This window comes from Pomacea canaliculata, linkage group LG9, assembly GCF_003073045.1.
Source record: "Pomacea canaliculata isolate SZHN2017 linkage group LG9, ASM307304v1, whole genome shotgun sequence".
Classification (NCBI taxonomy): Eukaryota; Metazoa; Mollusca; class Gastropoda; order Architaenioglossa; family Ampullariidae; genus Pomacea; species Pomacea canaliculata.
This window is the reverse complement of record NC_037598.1, coordinates 8,279,670-8,307,502: the sequence shown is the minus strand read 5'-3', so window position 1 is coordinate 8,307,502 and position 27,833 is coordinate 8,279,670. Positions and strand designations below refer to the sequence as shown.

Below are 27,833 nucleotides of genomic sequence, written 5' to 3'. Positions count from 1 at the left end.
GTGTGCACAAATGCGCCTAATTAACATAAGGTCCCAGCTCTCCCATTGGCTAAGGCCTTGACAGCGCGAACCGTAGCCAGGTACAATGCTGACGTCTGTGTAGCTGACCTCATTCCGCGCATGATGATTTTGTTGGCGTGTATGCAGAGAAAGGAGGCCGGTATTTACCTGGATGTACTTGTACTGAGCTGTACCCAGTCATAGGGAAAACAGTCTGCACCCCATAATATCTTTAAAATCTAACCCGACTACAAAATGGTTATCCAATGAAGCGCTGAAATCTTTATGAGAGGCTTTGTCCTAAAAGATGAGCGAAAATCCCTCGCGTGCAAGACGCAGTCGTTGGAACAGTGCAGTTCTTGCCTGGTTGGTTGGGAGGAGATCAAGAGGTCACAAAGACAAGCTCGCTATGGGCAACAATGACTTGCGATATATGAAAGGTTATTTTTTCAAAAAAAAGAAGAAAAATACAAGAGCATTTTTGTTACCAATTAGTGACAGCGCTTTGTTCGGTTGAGTATGAGTTTGAGTTTGACTCAGCCACTAGCTGCTGGTCATGGAGATAAGTAGCCTGTCTAAACTTGATTGCTCAACTATCAACATGATGCCACTTCGCAAGAAAGGAAGCCTCAGGCGGTGAATAACTGGACACGAAAGTTTCACAAACACTTTGGAGAGTCATATTCGCCGAATTTATTATTATTATTATTGTCAGCCTAGATACAGACGAAATGCTAGCGATATTTTCAAAATGATGAAAGCTAGTTCCAAAATGTTTGTAAACACACAGTAAGTGGAGCGTGGAAATAGACTTGATATTGCACTTATAGATATCATACAGATACGGTAAGGACTCTCTCACACACGCACACACACCAATCACTAATCGTCTTTGTCTTTGTGACATCTGTAACAAATCAAAAATAAAAACAAAACACAAATTCCCTAACCAGTAAATGCACGGTGTGGAATTGTTGTCGAAGCAGTTATCTCTTTTTCGCTTATTTCTCGCTGCCTAGGGAGAGACATAGTGATGGCATGATCTTACTGAACTGAACTGCTAGCCTCGGAGTTGGAGGGGGGATTTAGGGGCGGGGGCGGAACCATTCCTTATGTACTAACAGGTTACATATATCATCACATCACGCGCGGCTGCTTGCTCGTCATCGTCCTCATAGCTGTGATACTGGGAAATCTTCGCAAATACTAGTCTGTGACCATAAACCTCTGTGGTCAAAGCCTCCTTGAGGGATCATCTTTTTGAAGGGTTGTTTGGGAACTGTCTTCTTATCAAGGAAGTATAAATGTTTTTAGGGGTAATCTGTTTTGTTTATCAACTGTTACTTCTCCCTCTCTGTGCCTATAATGTACAACAAATAATACATGCAACTGTACAAGCTGCATGATCACGTGGGTGGAACAGGTCCAATCGCACTGCGGAAAGCTCCGAGTTGAAGAGGACAAATGGGAGCTCGGAACCGTGGGGAGCAGAGCGACTGAAAGCCCCTGGAAAATGGAGGGAATGGGGGCGGGGCTAAACCCAAGCCGTGGCCATCGCCGAGGCCGAGCGCTCCAAGAGGTCCGCCGTAAAGGTGTGGGTGGAGCAGCTTGGCCTCGTGGGCGGAGCGTGAGGGCGTGAGTGACAGGTGCTGACTTTCCCCGGTTTCCTTCGCAGCGAGCCAGATGGACGGAGGTCGCTGGAACGCGAAAACGCTTGCTGCAGACGAGACGATGATGTCGTCCCTTGCCTCCCCTGCGCCGAGAGTCTCATGTCTTCCCCTGTCATCAATTCTGGCGCAAATGTCGCTCGCTTTAGGTCTTTTCCTGCCTTTCTCTCCGTTTTTGTCTGCGTTATCTGCAATAACAAAAATTCTGAAAGTAATTTACTCCCAACAAGTATCCGACACAGTAACTTGACACAACGAACGAAGGTCTCATCCTTCCCCCGTTTGACTCTCTCCACCCATGCACCCACCGACTCCAACTCCCTTCCCCTCTCGCTCCTGACTGCCCGGATATCTGTAGAAGGCGAGTAAATGAGGACGAGAAGGAATGAATTATCAGCGTATGAATTAATCACCTTGTGGATTACGACAGAATGGTGTCAGGATCTTGATCGATGCTAGCATTTTCCTGTTCGGAGGAAGTGTCTGCTGGGTGGCGTCCTCAAACTATGGTCGAGTCTAGTGATTGAGTGTGTTCTGCGACTGATCTTCCCCTCCCCCAAGTAAAATTCCTCAGTTCTCAGTGTCTCTTTCCTTTTGGGTAGTAAAAGGTGCATCTTAAATGCGCAGTGTGTGTCCTCGTGTGTGTGCTCGTGCATGTGCATGCGCACTAAGCATGCCTTCATCTTTGGGATGACTGACACACACTGAAAGACGACGCCTTTATAAAATCATTTCAGACCTTTAATTCATACTGTCAGTATTTCTGCACTACTACACTAATCTCATTACAGTGGAACCTCGGTTAACGAACTTAATCCGTTCTGGAAAGCTGTTCGTTATCCGAAATGTTCGTTATCCGAGACAATTTTTTCCATAAGAAATAAAGGAAATAGATTTAATTGGTTCCCAGCCCCTGTTGACTCGCTAATATTTGAAAGTTACAGGCTATATCGGTATTTGTTTTAACGAGAACAGTTATAATACAATATAAATGGAGTTAAATAAACATAAAAACATTAACGAAAGCATTTAAACATCAGAAAACTTGCCGTTTTGACGGCGTGGTTGGAAGCAGGTGAGGGAAGGAAGGGGTGGAATTACTGCTTGGATTCCCCCTCCATGAGCACACGTGACATTATAAAATCGGGGGAGACTTCCCTTTTCTGTAGCTTTGAGGTTGAAGGAAAAAACTTGTCCAGTGTCTGCTCCTTCTGCATTTTTTTAAAAACTCTTCGGTAATACGACATCACATATCCGACAGACGCATGCCACCTTCATACTTTGAAATCATTTCCTTTTTCATTTCATTTGTTGGCCGCTTCCTTGTCATTACCTCACTACTATTAATTGCTCTTAATCTTCTTTGGAGCCATTATTGAGGATTATCTTACTAAAATAAAGCACAAAAATCACTAAATAAGGATGCCCATCGATAAGGAACGACCGATCGTAACTGTGTCTCGAGCGCGAATGATGACATGCTGGTCGGTCACGTGTGGTTCACGTGGCTGTTCGTTATCCGAAATTTTGTTCGCTATCCGAGACAAACTTTTAACGAAATTTTTGTTCGTTAACCGAAATATTCGCTATCCGAGGCGTTCGCTAACCGAGGTTCCACTGTATATAGTTTATTTAACACATGGGATTTAATATTCTGAGGGGCTTTAAATACTGGGAATATTTTCTCCGAGAAGCCGACCTCACATGTTCCATTCAATAAACACTTTCTGGCTGCGGATATGACGTCATCATGCTCCGGATGGCACAGACGTGCATTTTACGAAGATACATCTCCACCTGTAGGCAATAAGACATAAACCATGTCGCTGTTATTTCTGTGCAAGTGATGTGCATCTTGCAAGTATGTCTGCAAGGCGAAAAATAATGCCGACCCTACTGCCTGCAGGCACCCGTGATTGACATGGGCAGTTGCCAAATTAGCGTTTGGCGGGTATAAGAGAAACTCGTCAAAGCTCCAAATATACGATCACATGCTCACGTCTCGTTCAACAAGAAAACAAAATTCCATGCCGTTTATAGGTTTCCTAACTGTTTTCTATCATGTGTATTGATGAGAATATCTAGTAAACAGATGGAAGGCAACATCTGCTGCTAATGGCGTTTTCCTGTGAGTTGCCAGATCGAGTATTCTCTCTTCTGTGACTGTAGCTAATTCTGTCACTTTTTTTTTTTTCTTGTTATGACGAGACCTGGGGCTAAGGAGACGACTGGACGGCGATGCCTCTAGAGTCATTAACAGATTCATATCAGCAGATGTTTTTTTGCAGAAAACAAATTGTGTGAGCTGGCAGCGTTAATGACGACTGTCGACAGGCATTGTCACACCCCGCTGGCCAAAAAGCTATAAGTTGATTTCTTGAAGAAAAGTCAGGCTTCTAAAGCTCTATAAATGGGCAGATAAGTCTGGAGTTATGGTTTTTGGCTTGCCACATGTCAGTGGTAGGTAATGTCAAGACACTTTCTTATGCCAGCCACAAACAATCTCTCTCTCTCTCTGTTTCTCTCTCTTACAAGTACATAGAATATACATTCTTAAGGCGCCTCATGTCCAGACACAGTATGCTACAAGACGATCTAAAGATTGTTAAATGGTCAAAAGTTAAAAAGGTTTCTCCACCACCCAACATGCAAGATACTCTTAGACCACACTCACTTCCGCAGTCACTAAATATAATAATAGTAATAAAATAATTTTTAAAGAACACACAGTTGCGAAACAAACGTTGTTTCAACTGTAAAATGTCACAATACTGTCAACATGAGTCCTCATTCTGGACACACAGCTCCAGTCTGTTTGTTTCCTTAGATATTAGAAATCTCGCTACACTCAGTTCCACTGGAGAAGAGATGGGAGGACTGCCTGTATTCAATGGGAACTATTCATTCTTTCACATCCATACCTATATTTATTAGTAATTATTTAAGAGTATTAACTATTTAAAAAAAATTAGTGTTTGCAGATACTTTGTATTATGTAAACAAATTAAAAGCAATTAAAAATTGTATGAATTGTCTTCTTTTCTGTAAACATCCTTCACTCATTTTAATGCAATTGTGAAATTTGAAGAAATAAATCAAATTTGATTTAAAACAAACCGAGGAGTTAAATATTATATTTCTCGTCTTTGCGGCGCCATTCTTGACAAAGTTCATCTTGCATTGCACCGTGGTTATTTGTAGTGGTCATTAAGTACTAATTAGTGTGCAGGTGGTTAATGGAGTCATTGAAAGAGATTTTCTCGAAAGAGTGATCCACCGAGGGCGAACATATGGTGTCTTTGCTCGGGTAACGGAGCTCTACAAAAGTCATGGGTCAACCAGGGAGTGTCTCCCGACCTGCTGCGAACGTCCAAGGAAACCACCTTGCTCTCTGAGCACGTGCGGCTCGTGCTAGGGGAACGGTCAGACCTGGACAAAATGCGATCGCCTCAATGTGTTCGGTTAGGAACAGGTCTGAGACAGATTTATGGGAGAGCTGTACTAGCCTGGTGCTCGTTCAGAAATGAAGGAAATATTTTTTAAGAGCAGGCAAGAGTGGGTAGAGATATACGAGGAGTAAAGGAATATTTAAATGCAATTTTTTCTTTGAACCTGGTAGAGCCTACATGCATATTTATATTCTGGCATGAAATAAGATAAAGCAGATACAAAGTGTGTATGAAGGAAGAGATAGAATTTGGGGGATTACAAATTACTTTGCAGTGCCTCCCTATGAGTAATTATAGAATAAAATTAGTCACTTAAAGATTGGAACCTTTGATTCCTCGCGCTTTCTCTTTCTTCTCTCTCGTCGATTTCTCTCTCATTCAGTTTTTCACGGGCACAGAGTTGAGTGCAAAAAAATTTTAGCTTTAGATTGTAAGGTGTGACGAGATTGCAGTTCACCTGTATACTTTTCACGTTGCCGCGAAAGAGCGTCTTTCACATTTACGGGTGTTTACCTTTTTATGTCAAAAGAACACTTTATTTAATTTGAATGATAGTAATGTTTGAATATAGAATTAATGCCACGAAAAGCATGGAGATTCCAGTCTTTTATTTTGTTTCTCGATAGCGATTGTGTCTGAGACGCTGATCTGAAAGTAATAGACAGACCCTAGCTGGCTCTGCTTGAAGCCCACTAGTCGCCATATTTGAACTTACAAGGTGCTGCTGTCACAGTATTTGCAATTCATTGCCACTGTATTTTTCTCTCTCTCTCTCTCTCTCTCTCTCTCTCTCTCTCTCTCTCTCTCTCTCTCTCTCTCTCTCTCTCTCTCTCTCTCTCTCTCTCTCTCTCTCTCTCTCTCTCTCTCTCTCTCTCTCTCTCTTCTCTCTCTCTCTCTCTCTCTCTCTCTCTCTCTCTCTCTCTCTCTCTCTCTCTCTCTCTCTCCTCTCTTTTCAGCTGTCAACGTTGTAAACTTTTTATTTTCTTGAACGGTTTTACTACATTAATTTCAAAACTAACAAGGAAGGCGTCCATCTTCGTTCCATGCTGGTTTATATGACATTACGAGTGGCAAGATGGCTGCGTGGTGGCTTCAGCAAGCTCCCTTACAGTCCGTTCTATCCAGTAGTTTTAGATTAGATATCTCAATTTATTAGCACTCTCTTTCTTTCTCTCTGTTTCTTTTCTTCCTTTCTTCTCCGTTTCTTTCTTTTACTCTTCGCGACACGGCAGGTGCGTGGCGACGCTGTCTGATAACAAGAAGTTTGTAACTATCCGCCTGCTGCTCAATAATTCATCGCGCAGCGATCAGGTCAGCCGTTGCCAAGGCCAACCCATGTCGGAAGGCGACCGACAGCCACCTATGTGTCTCTGTGTCCGGCCTGGACACGCCAGGGCCGGCAACCCGGAGGTTCGTCTCACTTTGGAAAAATAACTCCTCCGCGGTCTGCTGCATGTTTGTGTGGTTTGTCGGTCGGACGACCCCCTTGGACAATGACGGCAAGACCGATGGCAAGATAAGTGGAAAGTAGTGGTGAGGTAAGTGAAACGTGATGGTAAGAAATGGAAATTGAAATCAAGCTCGGTGGCCGCACAATTTGTAAGAGCCACAGCTGATTTAAACACACATTACCACAATTACTAAGCGGAACAAATAGTTATTGAGAGTTGAAATCTTAAGTGGATGGCTGACCAGAATGGTCGGAGGATAATATAGATTACCCTACCCCTTTTACTTACCAGAATAGTACTTGTGTGTTAGTAGACTTCTTGCGCTTGTAGTTGGATATAGTGAATTTATTAAATGGTCAGAGCTCTGATTTTAGTACTCGTTCGATGAACATAATTAGAATGAGAGAATGAGTGTACAGCTGGCAAGATGCAAGCAGTCTCACTCACAGTTCTAAATAAAAGATACAGTCGTGATGTTCATTAAACTCTACCCCCTTCCACCACCACCACCTCACCGTGCATTCACCGCAGCAATGATTGTTCCATTTATCTCCATTTTCCTCTTCCCCTTCTGTCCCTCGACCCCCATTGTCTTTATTATCGTCTTTCTACTCTACCTACCCATTTATCTCCTCTTCCAGATTGTTATCTTCTCATCTTCCGCCCCTCTTTTTTCATCTTTTTATTTTCCATATCCGTCTCCCGGTCTGTTGTGACACAATATTGACTGGCCATTATCAATTGTCTCATATTTTCCTCTAACCTTCAGTCAAGAAAGTACATGCCTGTGTTTATACAGCAAACATACCTGGCAACATTTCGCCTTCAATAATTCAGCACTAAGGTTGCGAAAAATGCCCGGCGGTCGATAAAGAACACCGCAGTTTCCAAATCGCTTCGGAAGGCGAGCTGCAGACTGGAATCTGTCACGAACGTTAGCGAAGCGTCTTGTTTACCCTCGGGCCGTTTAAAGCCGAATTTGATAGGCTCCACAACCGCAACCGAGCGCCGGCGCAGTGAACGGAATCATGGCGGCAGTTCCGGCGTGTGATCAGAGCGGCTTGACGATTGCACCTGCGCGGGCGTCCTTCGGCCGTCGACGGCCTCGGCCACCTCATTTCCGGTCTTCTTGCTTCGCCCCGGCCGTGCGCAGCCGCCACCTTCCACTTCCGCTTCTCGCCCCCGACACGTGAATGTCTTTCCTCCGAGAAGACGAGAAACAGTCTGTCATGCAGCAGCGACAAGGTGGGGCTCGCAGACGTGTCGCACATCAATTTTTGTCGCCTGCCATTATCCGCGCCCTTTTGTTTCGTTTTACCGGTTTTTCTTTCTTAATTTGTTACAGAATACAGAGGTGTCTAAAGAGCTTTCTAACGGCACTTCTGTCTTCTGCAGTATTTATTTCTTTGCAGCCTCCTGTCCTGACTATTTCTCTGAAATTCTCTTCCTCGATATCCCAGCCAGACTACCACGCTTCTTATTACAGAATAGATAAAAGAGTGTAGTGGAGGGGGTTGAACTGCTACTTTCTAATTCTCTCTCCCTCTCTCTCACACACATTGTTGTAAAACGCTAGTTGTTTAAAAAAAAAACAACAACAACACAGAAATAAACAGGGGCTGAAATGGTTCAACTCATGTTCTTACGGAAGGCAGGGTCCAGCCCTTTCGCATCCTTCCATTCGCTTACCTTGCGCCCCACTGAAGCATAAAAGATACAGACACAAAGAAAAACAAATCAAACAAACAATTCAAAGCAACAAGTAGTTAGGAAAAAAAGGAGATGAGGGAGAAAAGGGAGAGATTGAAATGCCAGGACATGGTGATCGTGCCGACTGTCTCACCTGCTTCGTGGCTGGCGTTCTTCCGTTTCAGCCTGTATGCAGCGCCTTCTTTTGTTTCCCTCGTGTGTCCTGGGTTTTTCAACTCTTGATCATCTGTCTTCTCGTTCTGCTTGTCGTCTCGGGGACTGGCTGGCGCGGAGCGCGAGTTACCTTCTCTGTCCGAGGCCTGAGCGTCATTGCCTGGAGGAGTGGCCTCCCGTTCTCGCTTTACATCCACGTCTTGGCGCTTTACGTTCTTCGAGTCTTCGTCGACTTTTTGTCTCTCCAAAGGTCCGCCGTGCCTCGATTCCATGCTGTTGCTGTCGGAGTCTACTGCTGCGATGCCAGACTGTTCCGATTCCAGAACGAGGGGCTGCACAAGGCGGGGAAAGGACAGTCCAGGAATGGACAGGTTGAGTGGGTACCAGGCACCCGGATAGCTGGCCATGCTCAGCAGCCCCGGCACGCTGGCAGCACAGACGGGCCCCCCTGGAGGGCTCCCCACGGGGTCGGTTGACAAGATGTTGGGGTGAGCATGCGGCAGGGGAACCCCACCGTCGACAGCGCCGTCCCGAGGTAAGGGAAGGCGACTCTCGGACATCCCCAGCATCCCAGGCAGGCCCACGGGCATGCCAGGAAGTGACGTCACGGCGCCTCCGAGTCCGACGCCCATACTGAACTGACGGCCCAGGAAGTCCAGGCCCAGAGGGGAAGGGAAATGGGCTTCGCCGGGGTAGGTGGCGCTGGTGGAGCAAGAACTGGCGTTGCGGAGGATGCGGTTGATGCTGCTGACGCTGGGGATGGAGGCGGAGTCGCACACGCCCTGTGCCAGCAGCTGCTCCCGGATCTCCCAGGCAAAAATGGATGGCGACTGCTGCTTGAGGTCCAGAATCTTACGCACCACCTGTGGTGTCGCCACTTGCTGCCAGAGACATGAAGATCATGGTCAGGGTAATTGTGCCAGGGAGAGGATTGACAAGAACAGATGAAGAAGAAAAAGAAACCCAAAGTAAAACATACACGCATACATCGATACAAACACACAAATATACAAACAAGCAAAACTACAAGAGTACTAACATGAAAAGTAGAAGCAACACTAGTCCCAAAATATTACTAAAGAAGAAGACGAACAGCACACGATGTAAGTATAAGAACGATGTATTACATATCAATAGCCTTTTTGTGGGTCACTCACCCTCACTTTGGGTTTGTTGCCGCCTATGGAACCCGGCTTGATCGAACCAGTCTCGTAGAATCTCGTGAGAATCTTGCTCACGCAGCCGTGTGACACAAGGAGCTGTCGCGAGATGTCACAGGGTCGCACCCCCAGCTGGGCCAGCTCCACGATCCTCCTCCGTACGTTCTCTGGGAGGGGCCTGCCGTTGACGAACACTCCTCCAAGCTGGTTAACCCCAGTCTGACCTACAAAACCAATATGTCGGTGTCCACTTGTTATGTCCATCTAACCAGTATGAAATTAGTGTTATTGACAACTGGAAATAAGCACAGGGCTTCTGCTAAGGCTAAATTCTTTGGGGTCCCAGGGAGCCCTTCTTCAGATTTTTAAGGGGTCCCTGTTCTTCGCCCAAATTTGAATGGGACCCCATTGACGAAAATTGAAGGGGTCCTCCGAACTTTTAATGCGTACAGAACGCAATTTTTTGCGTAAGCAGAAGCCCTGAAGCATAAGCGGCCGTCTTTTTCATAACATCCCCTCTTCCCACCCGGGCGCTGATTTATTTTTTTTATTTATTTATTTTATTTTTTTATTTTTTTTTTGTAAACGTCTCTGTGAAGAGAAGTCACGAGAGACTCAGGTTGCTAGGATACGCTGTTACACCTACCTGTGTGCGGCATGGCGGCCTCCTGATTTGGGCTTTTCAGCACCTGGACTGATCCTGAAATGGAGTAGAAAGAATATTATGCTACACTGCACATCAAATTATCTTCTGGAACACTCAGAATGTATATGTTCCGCGTTAAACAAAGTTTTAATCGTATACTGTAATTGAAACACTTTAAGTAAAGGGTTTATGTGTTTCATCTGAGGATTTGAAAATTAAAATGTCCGTGCTTTTGTTTGAGATCATGTTTTAATGAATTTTTTTTTTTTCTTAGGCCCTTCGCCCCGCATGGGGCATAGGCTATCTACTCTCTTCTTGTTGATCTCCACAACCACCTACTGGTCAAACTTCCCAGAGTTTAAAATAATGTGATTCGTGGTGTCTCCTGTAGTCGACAAGCGGACTATGTTACACCCCTCTTCCACCAGCTCCACTTAACTGCCAGCTCGAGCTCGCATTAACTACGAGATCGCCACATTGTGCTGCTGCTGTGTCTTCATCGCCTGTGTGAGCTAATGATTCCTTAACCACCTGAGTCAGATTCTTCTTCTGCTCGTGTTGCCACTCTCACTCTTTTAGATACCATTATACAACACTTGGAAGCTTCTGGCGTCTTGTTCATGGATGTTTCAAGATCTTTATCACGGTGTAGCCACACCTTGTAAAGTGCCTACTAGGTCTTTAAGTAAACATCGAGTTGAGTTCTACGGATAAGATCATGAAGCACCGACCACATAGGGTGGGTCTCAGAACTCCACCGACAGGTACTGTAGGGTCTGGCTCCTCTAAAAGGGTAGATTTCTCAATAAAAGAATGATTTTGTCAGACAGGCAAATCCTCAACACGGGTACGCCTCAGGGGTGTGAGCTTTCCCCATTCTATTCTCTGTATACACAAATGAAATCACCATTAACAACTCTTTTCTCGAACTTGTTTGTAAGGTATGTAGATGACATAGCTCTTGTGTCCTGCCTCAAAGACGAGCAGTTCCTGGCACAGCCTGCTTGGTGGAACTGGAGGGCTGGATTGACCGCAGCCTTCTGGAGCTGAACGTTTTAAAAACGGAGGAGATGGCCTTTTGCACTACCCCTCTCTCCCCACCAATTCGAATCAAAGGGCAGCAGGTGCCAGTTTAAGTACCTTGGTACAGTGATAGACGGAAGTGATCCCACACACCAAGTGTACAGACAGGCCCAGCAAAGTCTGCACCTTTTGAGGAAACTCCTCTGCTTCTTCAACATCAGCTCTGGGGTGCTGGAGATTGTTTACAAGTCTCTTGTTGAGAGCATTCTCGTCTTTAACATTGCTGCCCGGTATCATCACCTTCTCATCAAAGACAAGGCAAGGCCAGCCAGGGTCATCCACCAGGCAAATAAAGTTACAAGAACACAACAGCTGCCACTTTCTGACTTGTACTTTCATGCAGTCAGAAAGATGGCAGATAATCCCACTTCAGACCAATCACAACCTCTCCATCCACAATTTCAGTTGATGCCCTCGGGCAGGCCTTATAAAGTGCCACGAGCAAGAAAAGCTGACTGCCACAGGTCCTTGCCAGCAGCCATCACCCTCCTGCTTCAAAGGCACAAGGACTCGTAGGCCTATCTTATATTACCTGGCATCCTCCTCAGGAGGTTTATGTGTATGCGCGTGTGTGTTGAATGTCATATGTAGATATGTATGTCATATGTAGATATGTATGTTTGTAGCGATTGTAAGCCAAAGAAAAATATCTGTCTTGGACTCTGCCTTGTACAGACAATAAAGTTTTATTTGATTTTATAAAACTCGTCTTCACACGAGGAAATGAGCTCTGTAAACTCCAACATCATCATCGTAGTCGTCGTGCTCTCTGTCTCCTTCTCTCTCTCTCTCTCACACACACACATCAAAGTGCAGTACTACAGTGTTTTCTACCTTTGTCCTAACCTTTAAAAAGCAGTGGACTAGTGACCGACCTAAAAGTAAACTTCAGGAGGGAGCAGGTGACGCATATATCTGCTGTTACAAACGGAGGCCTACAACGATTCATAATGTCTTCGAACAACGAAACACCGAGGACATTTCCGACAATAACAAAGACAGCAACGCATTCAAGTTTACCGATGTATGAAAGAGAGTTTCAATTAAAAAATGTCTTCTGCTGTGTGACTGCTACAAACAGCTCCCTCCAGTCACGCTGCGAACACATTCTCACCTGATTCTCTCCCTGCTCCCTTCCCGAAAACCCTCAGTCCAGAAAACTGAAATCGACAGAGAAATCAATGACGAGACGACATTTCTTAGATATCTGGGAATTGGATCTTTCTTCAGGGCTACAAAATAAAATAAAGCTGTACTGACATTATTACACCAGGATCTGCGCACAATGAGAAACAATTTGGGTTCGCGAGTAGTGTCGCTATAAAAAAAAATGAGCAGCTTCGTCCGGGGAAGTCACTCTGGTTACTTGAAATCATCGGAGCAGACGAGAAAACTCCATTCACCTTTTCCGATGACCGGAATTTTGAACGTCTGACCCTCCTTCAACATTAGGGTAACTCTGTGTGAAAAATTGTGATTTCTGTCTTAACAATGCACGTCTCTTTAATGTGAGTGTTCGTAATTGTAATAATTACTAACCTCGAAATGGAAAAAAAGGGTGGGTGTGTTGAATGGTTTTGAGGTGAAGTTAGTCAGCTGCCCATTTTCAGGTTGTCTAAATCGGTTATCATCTTCCGAATGAACAAGAGAAAAAAGGAGGCAGATGTCAAGATAAAGTACTTGAATATTCTGATTCATGTTTTGTCAACAGACCAAATCATTCAGAAGTGCACATTAAACGGCTTTGTGAAACAGTTACTTTTCTTTTCACCTTCTAGACGAGCGAACTGAAATTCTTTTCTTCTTTTCTTCTTTTTCTTTTGAATTGAATGCATTACATTTCTAGAAATCTGGATTTGGGTAGAGATAATAATGATAGTAACTTTATGGCGTAATTCATTTCAGAATCAAGAGTGTCTCGCTTGAGAGACTCGGACAGGAAAGGTTGTTTCTTTTCACTCACCTCTCCACCGGCGACAATTAAGAAAATGAAACTGCACTGCACAGACCACGCAGAAAGCATCTGCCACTGTTAGTGAATTTGTCAAATAGTTTCCAGGAGAACAGATTTCAAAGAAAATATGGAGACGATACCTAGTGGATTCGGAACTAGAGGCTGATCGTCCAGATAATGAAAGAGCATGTGCGCGTGACGAGTCCGAAGATATGATAGCTTCTAAGAGACCGCCTTGCTACAGCCAACAGAAAACAAGACAAAACGAGAACAAGGAAAGAACAGAAAATTCACTGAAAGGAAAAATACAATTTTTTAAAAAAACGAGTGGGCAGAGAACTAACAACGTAGAGAGTAATACAGGATATAGGGAGGGAAGCGGAAGGAATGTAAAAAGAAAAATAAATGACACAATGCATTAATAAATGAAAGAAAAAGATAAAACAGAGAGATAGAGAGGGAGAGAGAGATAAAGAGAATGATACTTGAATGGTGATAATAATGACGAAGGAATAAAAAGGAAAAGAAGGAAGGGAGACAAATATATGAATGAATGAAGAAAGAAGAAAAGAGAGTACGAGGTCGACATGATGATCATAACTACGATCACAGCGGACTTTGATTCGGCCAATGAAGCAAAGGGATTACTGTGTTGGACTCCCTCAAGCATAAATGTTAATGATTTTCACATGCTGGCGAGACCACATTCCTGGGTAAGTCTGCTGTGTTCTTCTGAAGGCGAATTCACACACCCGTGCAATGTCATTTTCTAAGTGTTATCATACTTGCTTCAGGAAGCATGTATCTATAAAAGGCGAAGAGATCACTCGGTTCGCCGTGGTCACAGGGGTTTGGCGGATGGGGAGAGGAGGGTGGTCGTTAAAATGCTGCCGATAATATTTCTGCCTTTGACGCAGAAATGAGAGCAGTTTTATTGCTGTCCCACTTGTCGGCCAGATCATCAAGGGTCTTATCAGGGCAACGCATCTGTCGGGATTGGGGCCACAAGACTGACAGACCGGGGGCACGATAAAACCTCGGTGATGTAATGTCGTGGACAGGGAGGAAAAAGTGGGTGGGTTAATGATAATCCACAGCTTCTCGTGGTGTCTGCGCGTGTCCATCGTTTTACGGCAGAAGACAATCGGATTTGAAAGGCGGGTGTTAAATTATGGAGCTATCTGGTCAAGGCACGTTTTGTGGTTACTGGAAAGAATGGAAGGAGAAATGTCCACAAGACGCAAACGTGTTGCCGAATCCACGATCTCCAACGGTCAGAGGCGGGAGGGAAAACATTTCATGGGGTCTGTTGGAAGAAAAGCTCCAGTCATTGTCATTCACTGGTAAGTCTTGATCATCGAAGCACTAGAGAAGATAACGATATGGTGTGTCTGTGTGTCCGTCCAGGTGATCCTGTTGAAACTGTATGAACTCGCATAAACCATGCACTTGGAAACATGCATCACTCTCACACTTTTCTTCTCATTCACTCTCTCACATTTTCTCTCTTCCTTCCCTTTGTTCCCCCTCCCCCCTCTCTCTCTTTTATTTTCTCTCCAGATTCTCACGCGCCGCACGTGCCTGCGATCAGCACGCATCATCACAGTTGTCTCACTCTAATGCCATGTTTGACTCTCGCCGAGTGGGCGTCACCGCCCAGGACACACCCTGTTCTCTGTAATGGCTCTACGACATCCGGTGGTCTCCCCACAGAGTGGAAAGGTCGACAGACTCAAGAAAGGGACAAGAACACACATGCGCGCGCGCCTAGAAGACGCGGGTGTCAAAGGGGGAGCAGAAGAAAAAGAGCAGATGACGACCAGCAGATGAACCTGCGACTGACCCCGCTAAATCTTCTGACAACATAAATCTCTGAGAAAATCACCGGCTTCTGTCGCCCTAAAAAGCTGCCAACACTGAGAGGTTGTCGATGGCGTTGGTGCCAGAACGTCTCCGCTGTTCTGTCTATGGTCAGCCGACCTCTTCTGCGCGATTTTATAACAGAAGACTGCAAAAGTGTTAGGCTGGGATTGTTTATCAAAGCTAACACAGGCCAGCTTTAATATCAAAAATATTCTTTATTCAATCTTAAGTTGGTTTGTGTCACATCTTTTCTTTAAATGATGTGTCAGAAAAGCGTCAGAGGAAAGAAAATTGTGGAAAACCGTGAAAACAGTTTGATAAATAAAAGAGTAAAAAGTCGAGAACCAAGATTCAGAAATAAATCTTATATTTTTACCTTTCTCGTAGATCTTTAAGACCTTCCTACGACCGCACAACCACGGCTTTCAACCTCCTGTATGCCCACAAACATAAATACTGCTTAAGACACGGAAAGTTTACGACATCACCACATAACATGGGTTCCAGAAGAGCGCTCCGGTAAAACGCTAAGGGTTCGCTAATGGAGTGGCACAATACCGGGTACAAATTAAAAACACATAAACCAACGTCTGGGATCTATTGGCCTCTGTACCATTGACCCTTATTTCCCCTCTAACACACCCGGAATAGAGAAAGCCCTCTGTTTGGAGTTTGCACCTTTGCGATTTTCCTTGCCATGCCAAAAAACGTTTGCTCAAAGGCTTTTTGAAAATTGCTCCCAGGTGTAAAAACGCCAAGCAGAGAAATATACCCGGTTCAAACCAGACTGCTTTCCACCCGTGCGCTATATTTAACAGATGTTAAGAATACTTTGTTAAAGAGCGAACTCATTTCTTGGTGACGTAAGGGCCGGGAAACATTTCTATTAAAAAGATTGATTCTACAAACAATTTTAATGCTGTGTGATGAAAAGGCATTCGGCTAAACACCTACTGAGTGCCAGGCATGGGCTCTGATTTGCTCTTCTGATTTTACACGTGTGCTAGTTATCAGGAAACTTGAGTACACTGTAAGAGAAGGGGATGGTGCCTTCGTGACATTTTCTTGGTGTTCAGAATAAGTGAACATTGTATTCTTTCCAACCAACTTCAGCCTTTGTCCATAGTCTCGCATCCACAGGTTTCTCACCTAACTCCGCATGCGTGGCTGTTGTTACAGCAACTTCTTGTGCATGGCCGCGCTTTTCTACTGTCGAGTGATAGAATACCTCTGAAATAATTTCCTGATCTATGGTATTAGAACTCTTGAAAAATGCTGGAGGCTGCATGTGAAAAGTTATTTACTTATATCTTGCTTCAGGCCACACAGCAGACCTCATGGACAAGTCGAATTGTGGAGGCGTTGTACATTTGTGTGTATGGAGAAGTGGGAGATTGGATGTGGCGGGGGAGGGGGGAAAAAGGATATCACAGAGCATGTGACATGCACTCATAAGTTCGGAGTTGCCAGCCGTGCTCCACAACTTTTATTGCCGTTTAATCGGGTACGTCATGCGTTAGCCGGGTACTTCAGTTAATAGAGAGCAAAGGTGCCTCTTCGGTGTCCCAGGACAGTTTTGTTATTCATGTAATACGCCATTGGCATGGCCACCCGCCGCTGCCACCACCACACCACCACACCACCATCAGCACCACGAAGAACATTCTTCTAGACGAGGCAAGCGTCACGGAGGACATTTGGGGATCTTAAATCATACCCTCTTGAAACCGTTTACCGCAAGTCTCACAAGGCTACGATCCGCTTTGAAGAAGAAAGCTAGTCGATTAACACCCAGCCAAACACGCTCACGTCAAGGGGTCTGTTGTGCGAGATGGCAATTTGTGAAGGTTTATGAGCGTGCACCTCTCCCGCCTCGTGCGAACGCTGACGGGAACGGGAAATAACTCTCTCGTCATGTCGTCTGCTTTTAGCCACGGTGCATACGTAATGGCGGCCACTGGAGCGAGCGAAAAGTTCGTGTAGCGTTCGGCGTGGCGGGGTCGCCTACAGCGCTTGCACACGATGAGAGGCGTTCAGCCCAAGCTGACTGGGGCCACAGGAAGACGGTGAGAAAACCCAAGCGACAAAATGGTAGAGGTCGGAAGAGGGAGCTTGGACTGTTAAAGTGCAGTCAGCCACACTATTAATAATTTTAAATTCATTCTGGCTGACAGCTGGGCGTTAGTATTCAGCCAGTGCGACTCTGTTTCCGCTTAGGTAACCACCATCCGCCCTTTTGCACGCACGCACGCGCGCGCCCACACACATATGCAACAACACCACCACCACCAATATGAAATCAACATTCACAGCACACATGAAGAAAGAAGAAGATACAAGGCTCCTTGTTGATGTCTACAGATCCAAACGTTTGCCTTCACCGAAGAAAGATCAAAACATCATAAACATTCTCACCCGTACGAATCTCTCTGTCTCCCCTTCCCGCGCTACCTTGTCACGGTCCATGATTCTGAAGTGTATCGGGCGTTCTGCAAAACTCCACTTCACAGGCCCGCTTCCACTATCGGTGTGCAAATCTCCGTGTCCACCCCGCGGGGCGCGCTGAAAAGGAGCAGACAACCGTGTCTTCTCCGAGGCGGTGACAGTGTTACGAGGTTTCCGCAGCACTACGGAGCACACGGTGAGGGCAGCAGTCAGGAATGGAAGTCAAAAGTTTGACTCGTTGACTGCAAGACCACTCGTCAAAACTTTCGGCACTACGCAGTCCATGGGCAAGGCAGCATTGTGGAACCGTTTGTCTGACACTTGTCCCTGCAGGCAGAGTGGTCAAGCCTTGGACCTGTCTTCACCTTTAAAAGAGTCAAACGTCGACCAGTTATTTTCCCAGCTTCGAGCAGTTAAAAGGTGTAATGTCATGGCTGCTCCAAGTTCAAGCAGGCAAAACTTAGACCTTGCTGCTCATTGTCTATCGCTTCCATTCCATTACATTTAAGTCATGTCGATGCTGCATCAGAGGTCGCTTGACGTCCACACCATCGCTACAGTTTCTGGAGGTCAACCTCGTAGTGCGAAGAAGCAGTAGCTCAGCTTATTGCCCTCGTTTTGTACTCTCATAAATATCTCTGCTTTAAAAAAAAAAAGTTACGGCTCCACCAGTCTTAAGCAGCTACCGTTTGAAGTATAATACTGTCGTTCCCTATCAAAAGCCAGTACTGTACACATGACAAATTTCCGCCTTTGATTGCAAAGTTTGCATGGTTAGATTATTCTGATAGCTAAAGTGTCCATTTGCCTCGGCTGCTGAGTGCTCTCGAGCACAATGAAAGAACGAGCAGTGAGACGGGCAGGGGCAGAGGGGGGAAGCTAGTGCGGGGGATGGTGGTAGTAGCGGCGGTGAACAAGTTGCGTTCTAGATCACAGCGGATGCACACTCCGTGACGGCGGACAAAGATGTGCAAAGAACCCCCATCCTCGGTTTTGTCTCGTTGGATGTTTGAGCAAAGGAGTCACGCTACAACCTATTAAATATAATTTTAGCCTGTTACCAAAATATTTTTTCATGAAAGAAAACCATTAGTGACAAAATGTTCAAGCATCTGTTTTGAAAGAAGTTGTGAACTTTTTTTTAAATAAAAGCAAATTAAAAAAAAAACAAGCAATCCCTTTTTAAACATGCCGCTATATCCAAGCCACTCATATCAATGACATATTCACTCGCGAGTGATACACCCTCGACAACTTTGTTCGACAAAGACTTTTCATTTCTGTGAGTCGCTTTCAGTATCAGGTACATTCGTCACATTTGGCGAAAAAAAAAACAACAACCAACAACACAAAACTATTAGAAGTGTGAACTTTTTTTTAAATAAAAGCAAATTAAAAAAAAAAACAAGCAATCCCTTTTTAAACATGCCGCTATATCCAAGCCACTCATATCAATGACATATTCACTCGCGAGTGATACACCCTCGACAACTTTGTTCGACAAAGACTTTTCATTTCTGTGAGTCGCTTTCAGTATCAGGTACATTCGTCACATTTGGCGAAAAAAAAAAAAACAACCAACAACACAAAACTATTAGAAGTTCTGAAAATTAATTTGTCGAAGACTGCTGTCTCCGCTTTCTGCCTTTTGCTAAAAAGTCGGCTTTGTTTCGCTTCTTTTCCACCGAGAGCAGGGTATCAGATGGTGTAAGAACCAATGTTTTAGCCTCGTAGCCGCGACGCAACAGGCGGACGCATGCGCAGTGCGAGTGAAATCAGTCTAGATTGCTTTGTGATTTTGAGTCGTGCTTTTTTTTTTAAATTTCTCTTCTTACGTCGTTGTTCAATTCTTTGAGGTACACGGACGAATAAATTCTGTGGAAAGTGATATCAGCGGAGTGTCTTAATGAAATTGTTGAGCAGATTTTTTGTTTTTACTTTAGTTTTTCTTTTTTGCGGGAGTGTGTTTGGTTGTCGATCTCTGTCAAAGCGCTGCAAAGGCCACGCTACGCAGACAGTTAACCAGATGGAAAATACAGAGAGGGGAAGAAGAAGAAAAGAAAAAAAAAGGAGGCAAGAAAGAACTTTTGCTCGGAAAGCAATATAATTTGTCACTGAAATCGATAGCATCGCTGTTTCTGCCTCCTCCTTGTAATTATTGGGCAGGTCTAAAGTTACACGAAGGTTTTTCTGCCACGGTAATGATCTAAGTGATTTTTTTTTGGCGAGGGACTCTAATTTCATGATGGCCAGCCAGTCCGTGATAGCGGGGGATTCTTTTACACCTGTAATGCGCCGACAAACGTCAAGAGACGTCATCTGTCACCTGTCACATTCGATACGACCTAACGGTTCACTCGGCGTCTCCCGGGGTCGTAATATAGACAGAAGCTCGGCGACTTGACTGACCTGGCGTTTGATGAAGACAGCAGGAAAAAAAAAAAAATTGTCTTGCCTGCTGAAGGAAAAGGCTCTCAGGTGACAGATGCTTTCCACCTAAAGGTGTAGGGGGAGGAAACCAGTAGCCATTGAATACTTCCTTTCCGATTTTAATCTTTTGTACCAGCGATGTGCGAGAAAAGTGAGACAGAGAGGTCTCTCGGCAAGTAACAAAAAATAATTTTTTACTTCCCGCCCTTATCAAAGTCATCAGCCGCGCAATCAGCGTTAAGGATATTTCTGCTGAATGCACCCATCCACCCTTTAGGAGAGGGTTGGAGAAAGAAGGTAATTGTTTATATTTCATTAAGATGACAAAGTTGTGTGATTCCGCAAAATAACCCTTTTTTTTTTCATTTACGAAAGTGACTGTAATTCCAGATCAAGATCCCTTTCGCGTATTGTAAAGAAACTGCATCTTACACGCTGCAAAGACCAATCCACTCTAGTCCAATGAGGTCCATCAAAGACAGTGAAGTGAAACAGCAGACGAGCACAGCAGAGAGCGTTAATTTGTTTTAAGACTGACTGTAGACATCAAGTATACCAAAAAGACAGGCAACGAGTATTCATATCCTCACAGGGTAGCCCCCCTCCCCACGGTTATAATATCTAAGTATGAAGTCAACAAAGAAGGTGAGACTAGCAACAAGGATTTGTTGTAGACATCAAATATATCAAGAAAGTATGACCGACAACGAGCAGAGACCCACAAGTCAGGATGTAGGGATATAATCAAAAGGGTCTACATAACTACTGTCAAAAGTAATGTATGGAAGGAATGAGCAATGACTCAAAACACAAGTGGGGGAACGGAGAGCTGAGTGGTTAGACTAGACCGTTGGCGTCCGAAATGAAAGGCGCCGCGGTTCGATACCCGTGTAACGTAGTTCACTTTCCCTTTATTCGAAAGAGGGTTGGGGAAGGTAAGGGAGCGGAGATGGGCACCGCCATCGTGTAAAGCTGACCCCGAGAAAAGTGAAGTCTCTGAGAAAAGTCATGGAAATACCTTTTACCTAAACATTCTTCGTCTCATTCTTCCTCTCTGTATCTTCTCTCTATCCCTCTCTCTTTCTCGTTATCTCTTTTTTCCTCTCTCTCTCTCTTCCCCCTTTTTGTCAGTAGCTACAGCACGTATGGTGGCAGCTTATTGACCTTACTCTTGCACTGAACACATTTAACAGCACTTTAAAGCGAGTTGGTCTGGACTGAAAGAAAATATTGAGAAAGAAACGAGACTGAATTATGTAGAATGTAACCAAGAGGAGATACTTTGTCGTAGGTTACACCATGGTCATCCAATCATCTGGTTAACATCAAGTTATCTGTAAAGCCACAACAGATTCCTAAAGTTTGGGATTTATTCTCTCCTCTCCCATTCGCTCTCTTCAGTTATATTAAAATATCAGTTAATATTAGTAAAGATTAATAACATCATGTAATGTTTCATATTAATTAGTAAGAGATTCATTAGCCTGTAAGCTCTACATCACTTTCAGACAGTTTTTGCGTAAAGATGTGGTAAAGAGGCAAATATACATGCAGGATGAAAGAGTAAAAGAACCACATGACTGCGAAAATATAACTGTCACAAAACTGTTCGAGACACAACACAAAACTCTGTGCGCGCGCGACACACACACACACAGACAAAACAACAACCAAAAAACCTTAATGAAACTGTGAAAAGTGTCAGCAAAAGTGCACGAAAAAAGTCAAGATAACCAGCAGAAGTCCAAACCCCTAAAAATTGCGACACCGTCAGGTGATAATGACTAGACAGCGATTTAAAAGCATATGAAATGCAAATCACAGTAACTGCTGTCATCTTATTGTCAAAACACTCCGGCAGACTGTTTATACACACATTTCTGCTCTTTTTTCCTCTCTCTCCATGAGCGGCTACTTTTGTGTAGATTTTGTGAACAGGTTTGCACAGTCGCCCGTTTTAATTAAAATGTCATAACCGGGCCGGTAAGGGCACTAATGAATTCAAAACTATTCAAGCTAATGGCGGGAATATCGGGGGGTTGTGGTAGTCATGTGACGATGTGACAAGAAGGTTCGCCACGTTGACACACCCCTGGGTCCCATGTAGGCCCATAAACCAGCGGGTTTCTGCTAGCTGCGGGCGTAAACAGACATGGTAGCTGGGCTTGCTAACGACTTGTCTTGAGTAGCACAAATGGTTGGACCTCACGACTCCGTGACTTCCACGATTTGTTTTTAATTAGGATACTATCTGTGGGTCCACTTTGCCATGATAGAACGGCTCGGAGAGAAGCACATTTTCTTACGATCATGGAAATGACAATAATTGTGTCTCATTATTTGCTGGTTTTGGCACAAAGTTGCTGCAGCTGTTGAATAGAGCAGTGAACAAATGCCATTGATGCTGACTGAAATACATTATTAATAAAATTAATATAAAAATAAGTGGGATTTATAATGAACGTTTTTTAATGTTGCAAGAATAAATGAATGTTTACAGATGGTTAATTCTTTGTTTTAAATACTAAAAACATTCAAATTCCTGAAAAGCAAAGCAAGTAGAAGATTTCACTGATTATGGACTAATGGAACAATCTAGAGGACCAAGAAGGTCCAACAATTTGCATGAGCATTTAGAAAATCATTTGCCACATATGTGAGATAACAGGAGGATCAGTTATAAAAGAATAAACTCTATTCTTGCTAGGGCCTACTGGCTTCAATGGCCGTCCTGACCACAGCCAAAAAGAAGGTGATTTGAATCGATAGTTCTGGAAGATGACTAACAGCCACGCAATCGCCAGTGCCAGGGATTCCACATTTTTGTCAGAACTTTCTGCATATCAAAAAGTAAGCCATCGGACACCAGTTTCATTACTTTGTTCCCCAGTCTACAGCGGCATTGTGAGAAGCATTCCATAGGGAGTAAAAGATTGTAGGGTAAATAGTTTTTCGGATTTTCAATCACATGACTTCCTCATCCATCTCTAATGTGCAATGCGCCCATCAATGCAAACTACAATGATTGAGCGCGCGCGCACGCACACACACAGATATGAAAGAAAAAAGGAAGAGCAACCAAAAAAATGTACAAGGGGACCCCGTTCTTCAGATTTAAAATTGAAATTTAAAATTTTACATTCTCTTGTCATTCGAAAATATTCCGTATCGAGTCATTGATTGTGAATTAAGAACCTTTATCTGATGACAGATGTGTAATTTGAAACAAATAGTTCTTTGTCGTAATTCGCAAAAGCGCTAGGCCTCTCGAATGGACATCTTTCAAGAATGATATCCACTGAAGTGGAGCTGGTGGAACTGGTACTCTCTCATTTTCTCACCTTGAGTGTGCGTGTGGAGAGAGATAGACAAAGAAGTGAAAGAGGAAGGCGAAAGTGAACAGGGAAAGAGAAAAGAAAGGAAGAGAAGAAAATAAGCTAGCGCTGAGAAAATGTTGCAAGGCCAGCTCCTATCTGACACAATCTTCCCAACATCAAAATATGAGTAAACTGCATACAATAATATCGGAAAATATAACTCTGGTTACAGATAAATAATGCTCACATGGTAATCAATTTTCAATAAGAGTTTAAACAATATTTATTTTACTTTTCAAAGCCCCATCCTGCTTTTTTTTTCTTTCTATTTTCCTCTTGCAAGCTTCACTCATTCCGCCACCTCCCCCAAACCTTCTCCTTCTCCCCTCCTCTAAGTGACAGATGGTGTAATGAGCTGAACAACCGCTCATTGCTCATGTGTTTCTTCTGCTCACATTCCTTTATCAGCATTATTATCACCTTTACATTTCACTACAGTATCTCATTCGGGCATTATTTAGTTCAGATTTTCTTGTTGTTATGCTTCATTGATCTGTTCGAGAAGTGTCTCTCAACATTTCGTCCTCACATTTTCTCAATATTAAAAATAAAATGTTTATTTTAACGTTTCTCCGATTGTTTAGTTTAAATTGCAGTGCATTTTCCGTACTTAGATGCTGACAATTAATGTCGCATGTCTCACATCAAACTGGTATTAACTCCAGTTATAAAGTTACTTACTGTCTGGGAGACTTGTCGACTTTTAAACACTTGGTGGAAATGTTCACTTGAAGACCTTTTCCTCGCTTTGTTCCTTTTTTTTTTTTTTTCGTCGCTGCTCTAGCAAGTAGGCTGGCTGTCACGCTTCGTGGTCGCCAGGAGAGCAGCTGCGAATGCAGTGCAGCAGACGACACGAACCGGGTACGCAGACGCACTGCCGCTGAGCGTAATCAGTGGCCGGAACCAGGCGTACGGGTGAAATAGTCACTGTCCATGATTTGTCGCCAATGACATAGCCTGGGAAAAGGGTGGGGCAGTGACAGGAAAGGAGAGTGGGTGGCGAGGGGCAGCCTCGCACGTGCCTGTCACACTTAACACCTGCTCACGCGCACGCTCAATACCTCTCAGCCAATGAGAACGCGTCTTACATGAGCGAAACGGAAATTGAGAGGACGTCCGGATGAAGATTAGCCACATTGAGCCGCCAGTCCGCGCTCATGAATGTTTGAAAAGCAGATCTCGTGAGAGGCCCCAGCGACATGACGTGAATCTCGGCAAGCAGACGACAGTGGCACATGGGCGGGAAGAATGGGCGGAGCTAGAGACCATGTCGGATCTCCGCCCAGTGCGCACACCGTTTTACTTTCAGTTTTTTTATTTGTTTGTTTTTTTACTAGACAAACTTTATCGAATTCTTTCTAAAATATCGACTAGGCTTTGTTCCAAGCCAACGAAATTTAAAAGTTCAATTAGTCTTTTTTAAAGTGTGATAGTAAATCTACCTCAAAACCTGCTTTACGGCTTGGAAAAGAAGCTACTGGTCTACTACGCAAAAAGATGTACGTTTACTCAGACAAGCGTGAGCACAAATCTCCTTTCTTCCCATAGTACATCACACCACTGACAATAAATGCACCGATGAAATAAGTAAAAACTGTCATAGCGCAATGCGGACTATAGGATTTCGCTTTGCTTTCTACCCACACCCACACCGTAACTATGAAATAAGAAAGGAGGTGAGAAAAACGGCCGATGACATAAGACGATTTTCAGTTAAGCACGAACAGAATGCACACATCAAGCGAAAGACAGAAAAACTACAGCAAAACTACTCGTGTATGGTGTTGCACAAACCGTAACTGGACACCTACGTCAAGGTTCTGGTCGGCAACAACAATAAAAACAAGATAAAAAGTAAAGGTTATCGAATTTCTTACATTGACGGAGATGCCTTTTGATTAACTGTCACCCGGAAGGATACGGGGATACAAGTTATTAACCACATAAGCTAGTTAGTTAAAATAATAACTAAAAAAAAACTAGCGGTGAAATTATGGTAATCAGAAAACAAACTATGAGAAAAACATATTTACAATGTTGTCATGAAAACGAATCTCCACTGGTAAAATACAATTCTTTACACAGCATCCAGGAGGACGTGTCAGTAAGATCGTTCGTGGTTCACTGTTGCCACCCGCCAACAAGGTTCACGAGTCAGTTAAAGAACAGTACCGACTAATCTTTTGTTAACGAGTGAACCACTTTTTTCACATATAAACAGATGAGTATTCGAACTGCTTCATTAAAAAGCTTATAAAAACGCAAAATACGATAAACAAAATTCATACAGAAGATCACTATTTAGTTTGCATGAGTATACAAATAAAGACAAAATATCGAACATAGGCATCTAAGCAAATGTTTCACATTCTCTTTGGAATTCTAATTACCTTTTTTTTTTTTCAAAAAGCCCAGTTTTAACAAAACAAACACCCATTTGATACAATAAATCAACACGTGACAAAATAAGTACAAGAAGAGAAAACGAAGAACACAAAAGCAAAAAACATCTTTTTTTCAAAACTAGAGATTGCAAAAGAACGTAAACTCATGGCACTTCATTTAGGTAAAGTTTTATTCTGTATTCTGTCTTCTTTTCTCCTGCAGGTTCACTCATCCCCACCCTCACTTTCTCTATTCCCCACCTCCACCTACATGATGATGATTGATGGATGATGATGATGACGATGATGATGAGACGTATTTATACATTCTAACTACTAATATCACTGAAGGCAACACAATCATAAATCCAGTCATTGCGAGGTCTTGTAAAATGAGGGTCTGGCCTGAGCTGAGATAGGAGCAGGTGAGACTGCGATGTTTGAAGGCTCATATTACGATAAAAGAGATCATATTCTGTGAATTAAAGTCATGTAGCTGATTAAACATACTCATTTGAAAATAACTTTACCTGCGATATTCTTGAATAGAAACCAGGAAACTCCAAATAACTGTTGACATTCTGGCAGGCACAACAGTGTGATGCGATATGCCTTAAAAACTTGTTTCGTGCGCCAGAAGATTGGCGTTCATGTACAGACCAGATGGCTTCCATGCTGGACTCCTAAGAAACTACTGAAAAGCAATATAAGCGTGTCTGGTTTGACTTTATGATACCGCTCACCATCCTTCAGCGTCCGCCATAAAAATCAGCGAGAAGATCGACGAAAGAACTTTTTGGTTAAAACAAAAACTGTTGACAGACGCAACTCAGGAAATGCCACTGTTGCCCATATTGTCGTCTGCTGCATCAATCCAGCTCACCACCCCAAGCTTTCAACGACAAGTACAGGCTATGGAGTGAACTGATCTGACCAGCCAGCAAACTGCCATGACGTCAAATTGATAGATAACAGAATTGACGTCACGCTAAACAGAAACCTGTGATGTCATGTTTAGCAGAGTTCTGCGTCATAGTTTTTGGTGTGTGTGTGGGGGGGGGGGGGGGGCAGAGGAGGGGAGAGAAGGGGAAAGAATGTGTCTGTGTGAGAGAAAGAGTTATATTATCTTTTTTATATCATGTATATGTATATTTATTATATAATATGTATATTGATAACGAGCACTAGTTTAAATTGCCCCTGGGGGTTAGTAAAATTGTATTGTGCTGGGTTGTGTTGTATTGTAGTGTAGTGTATTGTATTGTATTGTACTTTTTGGCCCACTCTGTGTGTGTTTATATATATATATGAATGGTAGGGAAAATAAATACATTGTAATCGTATCCTATTTTTTTAATTATTTGGATATGATGGTCTTCTTAGTCTTTTTTAACCAAGTACCTTCATTGGTATTTCTTGAAAAAAATATTAACCGAAACTTTTAAAATGTAAGGTTCTTAAAAACCGAGTAAAAAATATTCTGAGGGCAAGGAGCGAGAAACAGAAAATCAGCGGGCGAAATTTCGTTCTTAACCGGCCCTTTAAACACACTCCTGTCGTACGCCGCACCTTTAAACACGCTCATCTTGTAGGTCGATGCAATGAATGGAGCGGTCGTTGAAGACTATCGACTTGGCGCTTAAACACGCGGGCAGGCGGCCTTTAGCCTGCAGAAGACAGCCCCAAGAAGTACCGGTCCGCTTTTCCTGTTGTCGCGCGCCGGCATCACAGAGCCACGCGGTTGCACGTGCCGTGCCAAAAGCGCAGCGGCGGCGGCAAAGTATGTGACCGGCGCGCGCAACTTGGCTGACGGGAAATTGCCTCCATTGTCACTCGCCATGACGGGAAATGCGATTTGTGCACGACGCAAGCGACTCTGGCCGCGACGCAAGGGGTCCCCGTTGACGGACGAAGAAGTCGCCAGGGAGCTTTGCACGTTCTTGGAGGGAAGAGGATGGCGCGGGTATTTTGCTCGTGCTAGCAGGATAGCAGGAAAGGAAACTGGCCGGCAGTTTTGTCTCCACCCCCCGCTACCACCACCACCACAACCCAATCAGACCT

General features: G+C 43.9%; 1 protein-coding gene across 5 annotated transcripts; it reads right to left on the bottom strand.

Annotated features, from left to right (window-relative positions):
* Positions 1 to 677: 677 nt before the first annotated feature.
* LOC112572716 (paired box protein Pax-6-like) lies at positions 678 to 26,705 on the bottom strand. Of its 5 annotated transcripts, none has more exons than XM_025252526.1 (5): positions 26,303 to 26,705; positions 10,237 to 10,290; positions 9,588 to 9,814; positions 8,411 to 9,311; positions 678 to 1,855 (listed from the first exon to the last, which is right to left on the bottom strand). In XM_025252526.1, the coding sequence occupies exons 2-5, from the start codon at positions 10,247 to 10,249 to the stop codon at positions 1,407 to 1,409; spliced, it is 1,590 nt and encodes a 529-aa protein (XP_025108311.1). In that variant the 5' UTR covers positions 10,250 to 10,290; positions 26,303 to 26,705; the 3' UTR covers positions 678 to 1,406. The 5 variants fall into 5 exon arrangements, with proteins under 5 accessions (XP_025108311.1, XP_025108312.1, XP_025108310.1 ...); XM_025252527.1 differs by having other exon boundaries at positions 26,516 to 26,705; XM_025252525.1 differs by lacking the exon at positions 26,303 to 26,705 and adding an exon at positions 24,070 to 24,925.
* Positions 26,706 to 27,833: the final 1,128 nt, after the last annotated feature.

Coding starts and splice junctions, on each gene's coding strand:
- LOC112572716 (XM_025252526.1), bottom strand. Junction 9,312..9,587: donor GCAACAAACCCAAAGTGAGG/GTGAGTGACCCA, acceptor TGTCTCTGGCAG/CAAGTGGCGACACCACAGGT. Junction 1,856..8,410: donor GAACGCCAGCCACGAAGCAG/GTGAGACAGTCG, acceptor TTGTTATTGCAG/ATAACGCAGACAAAAACGGA.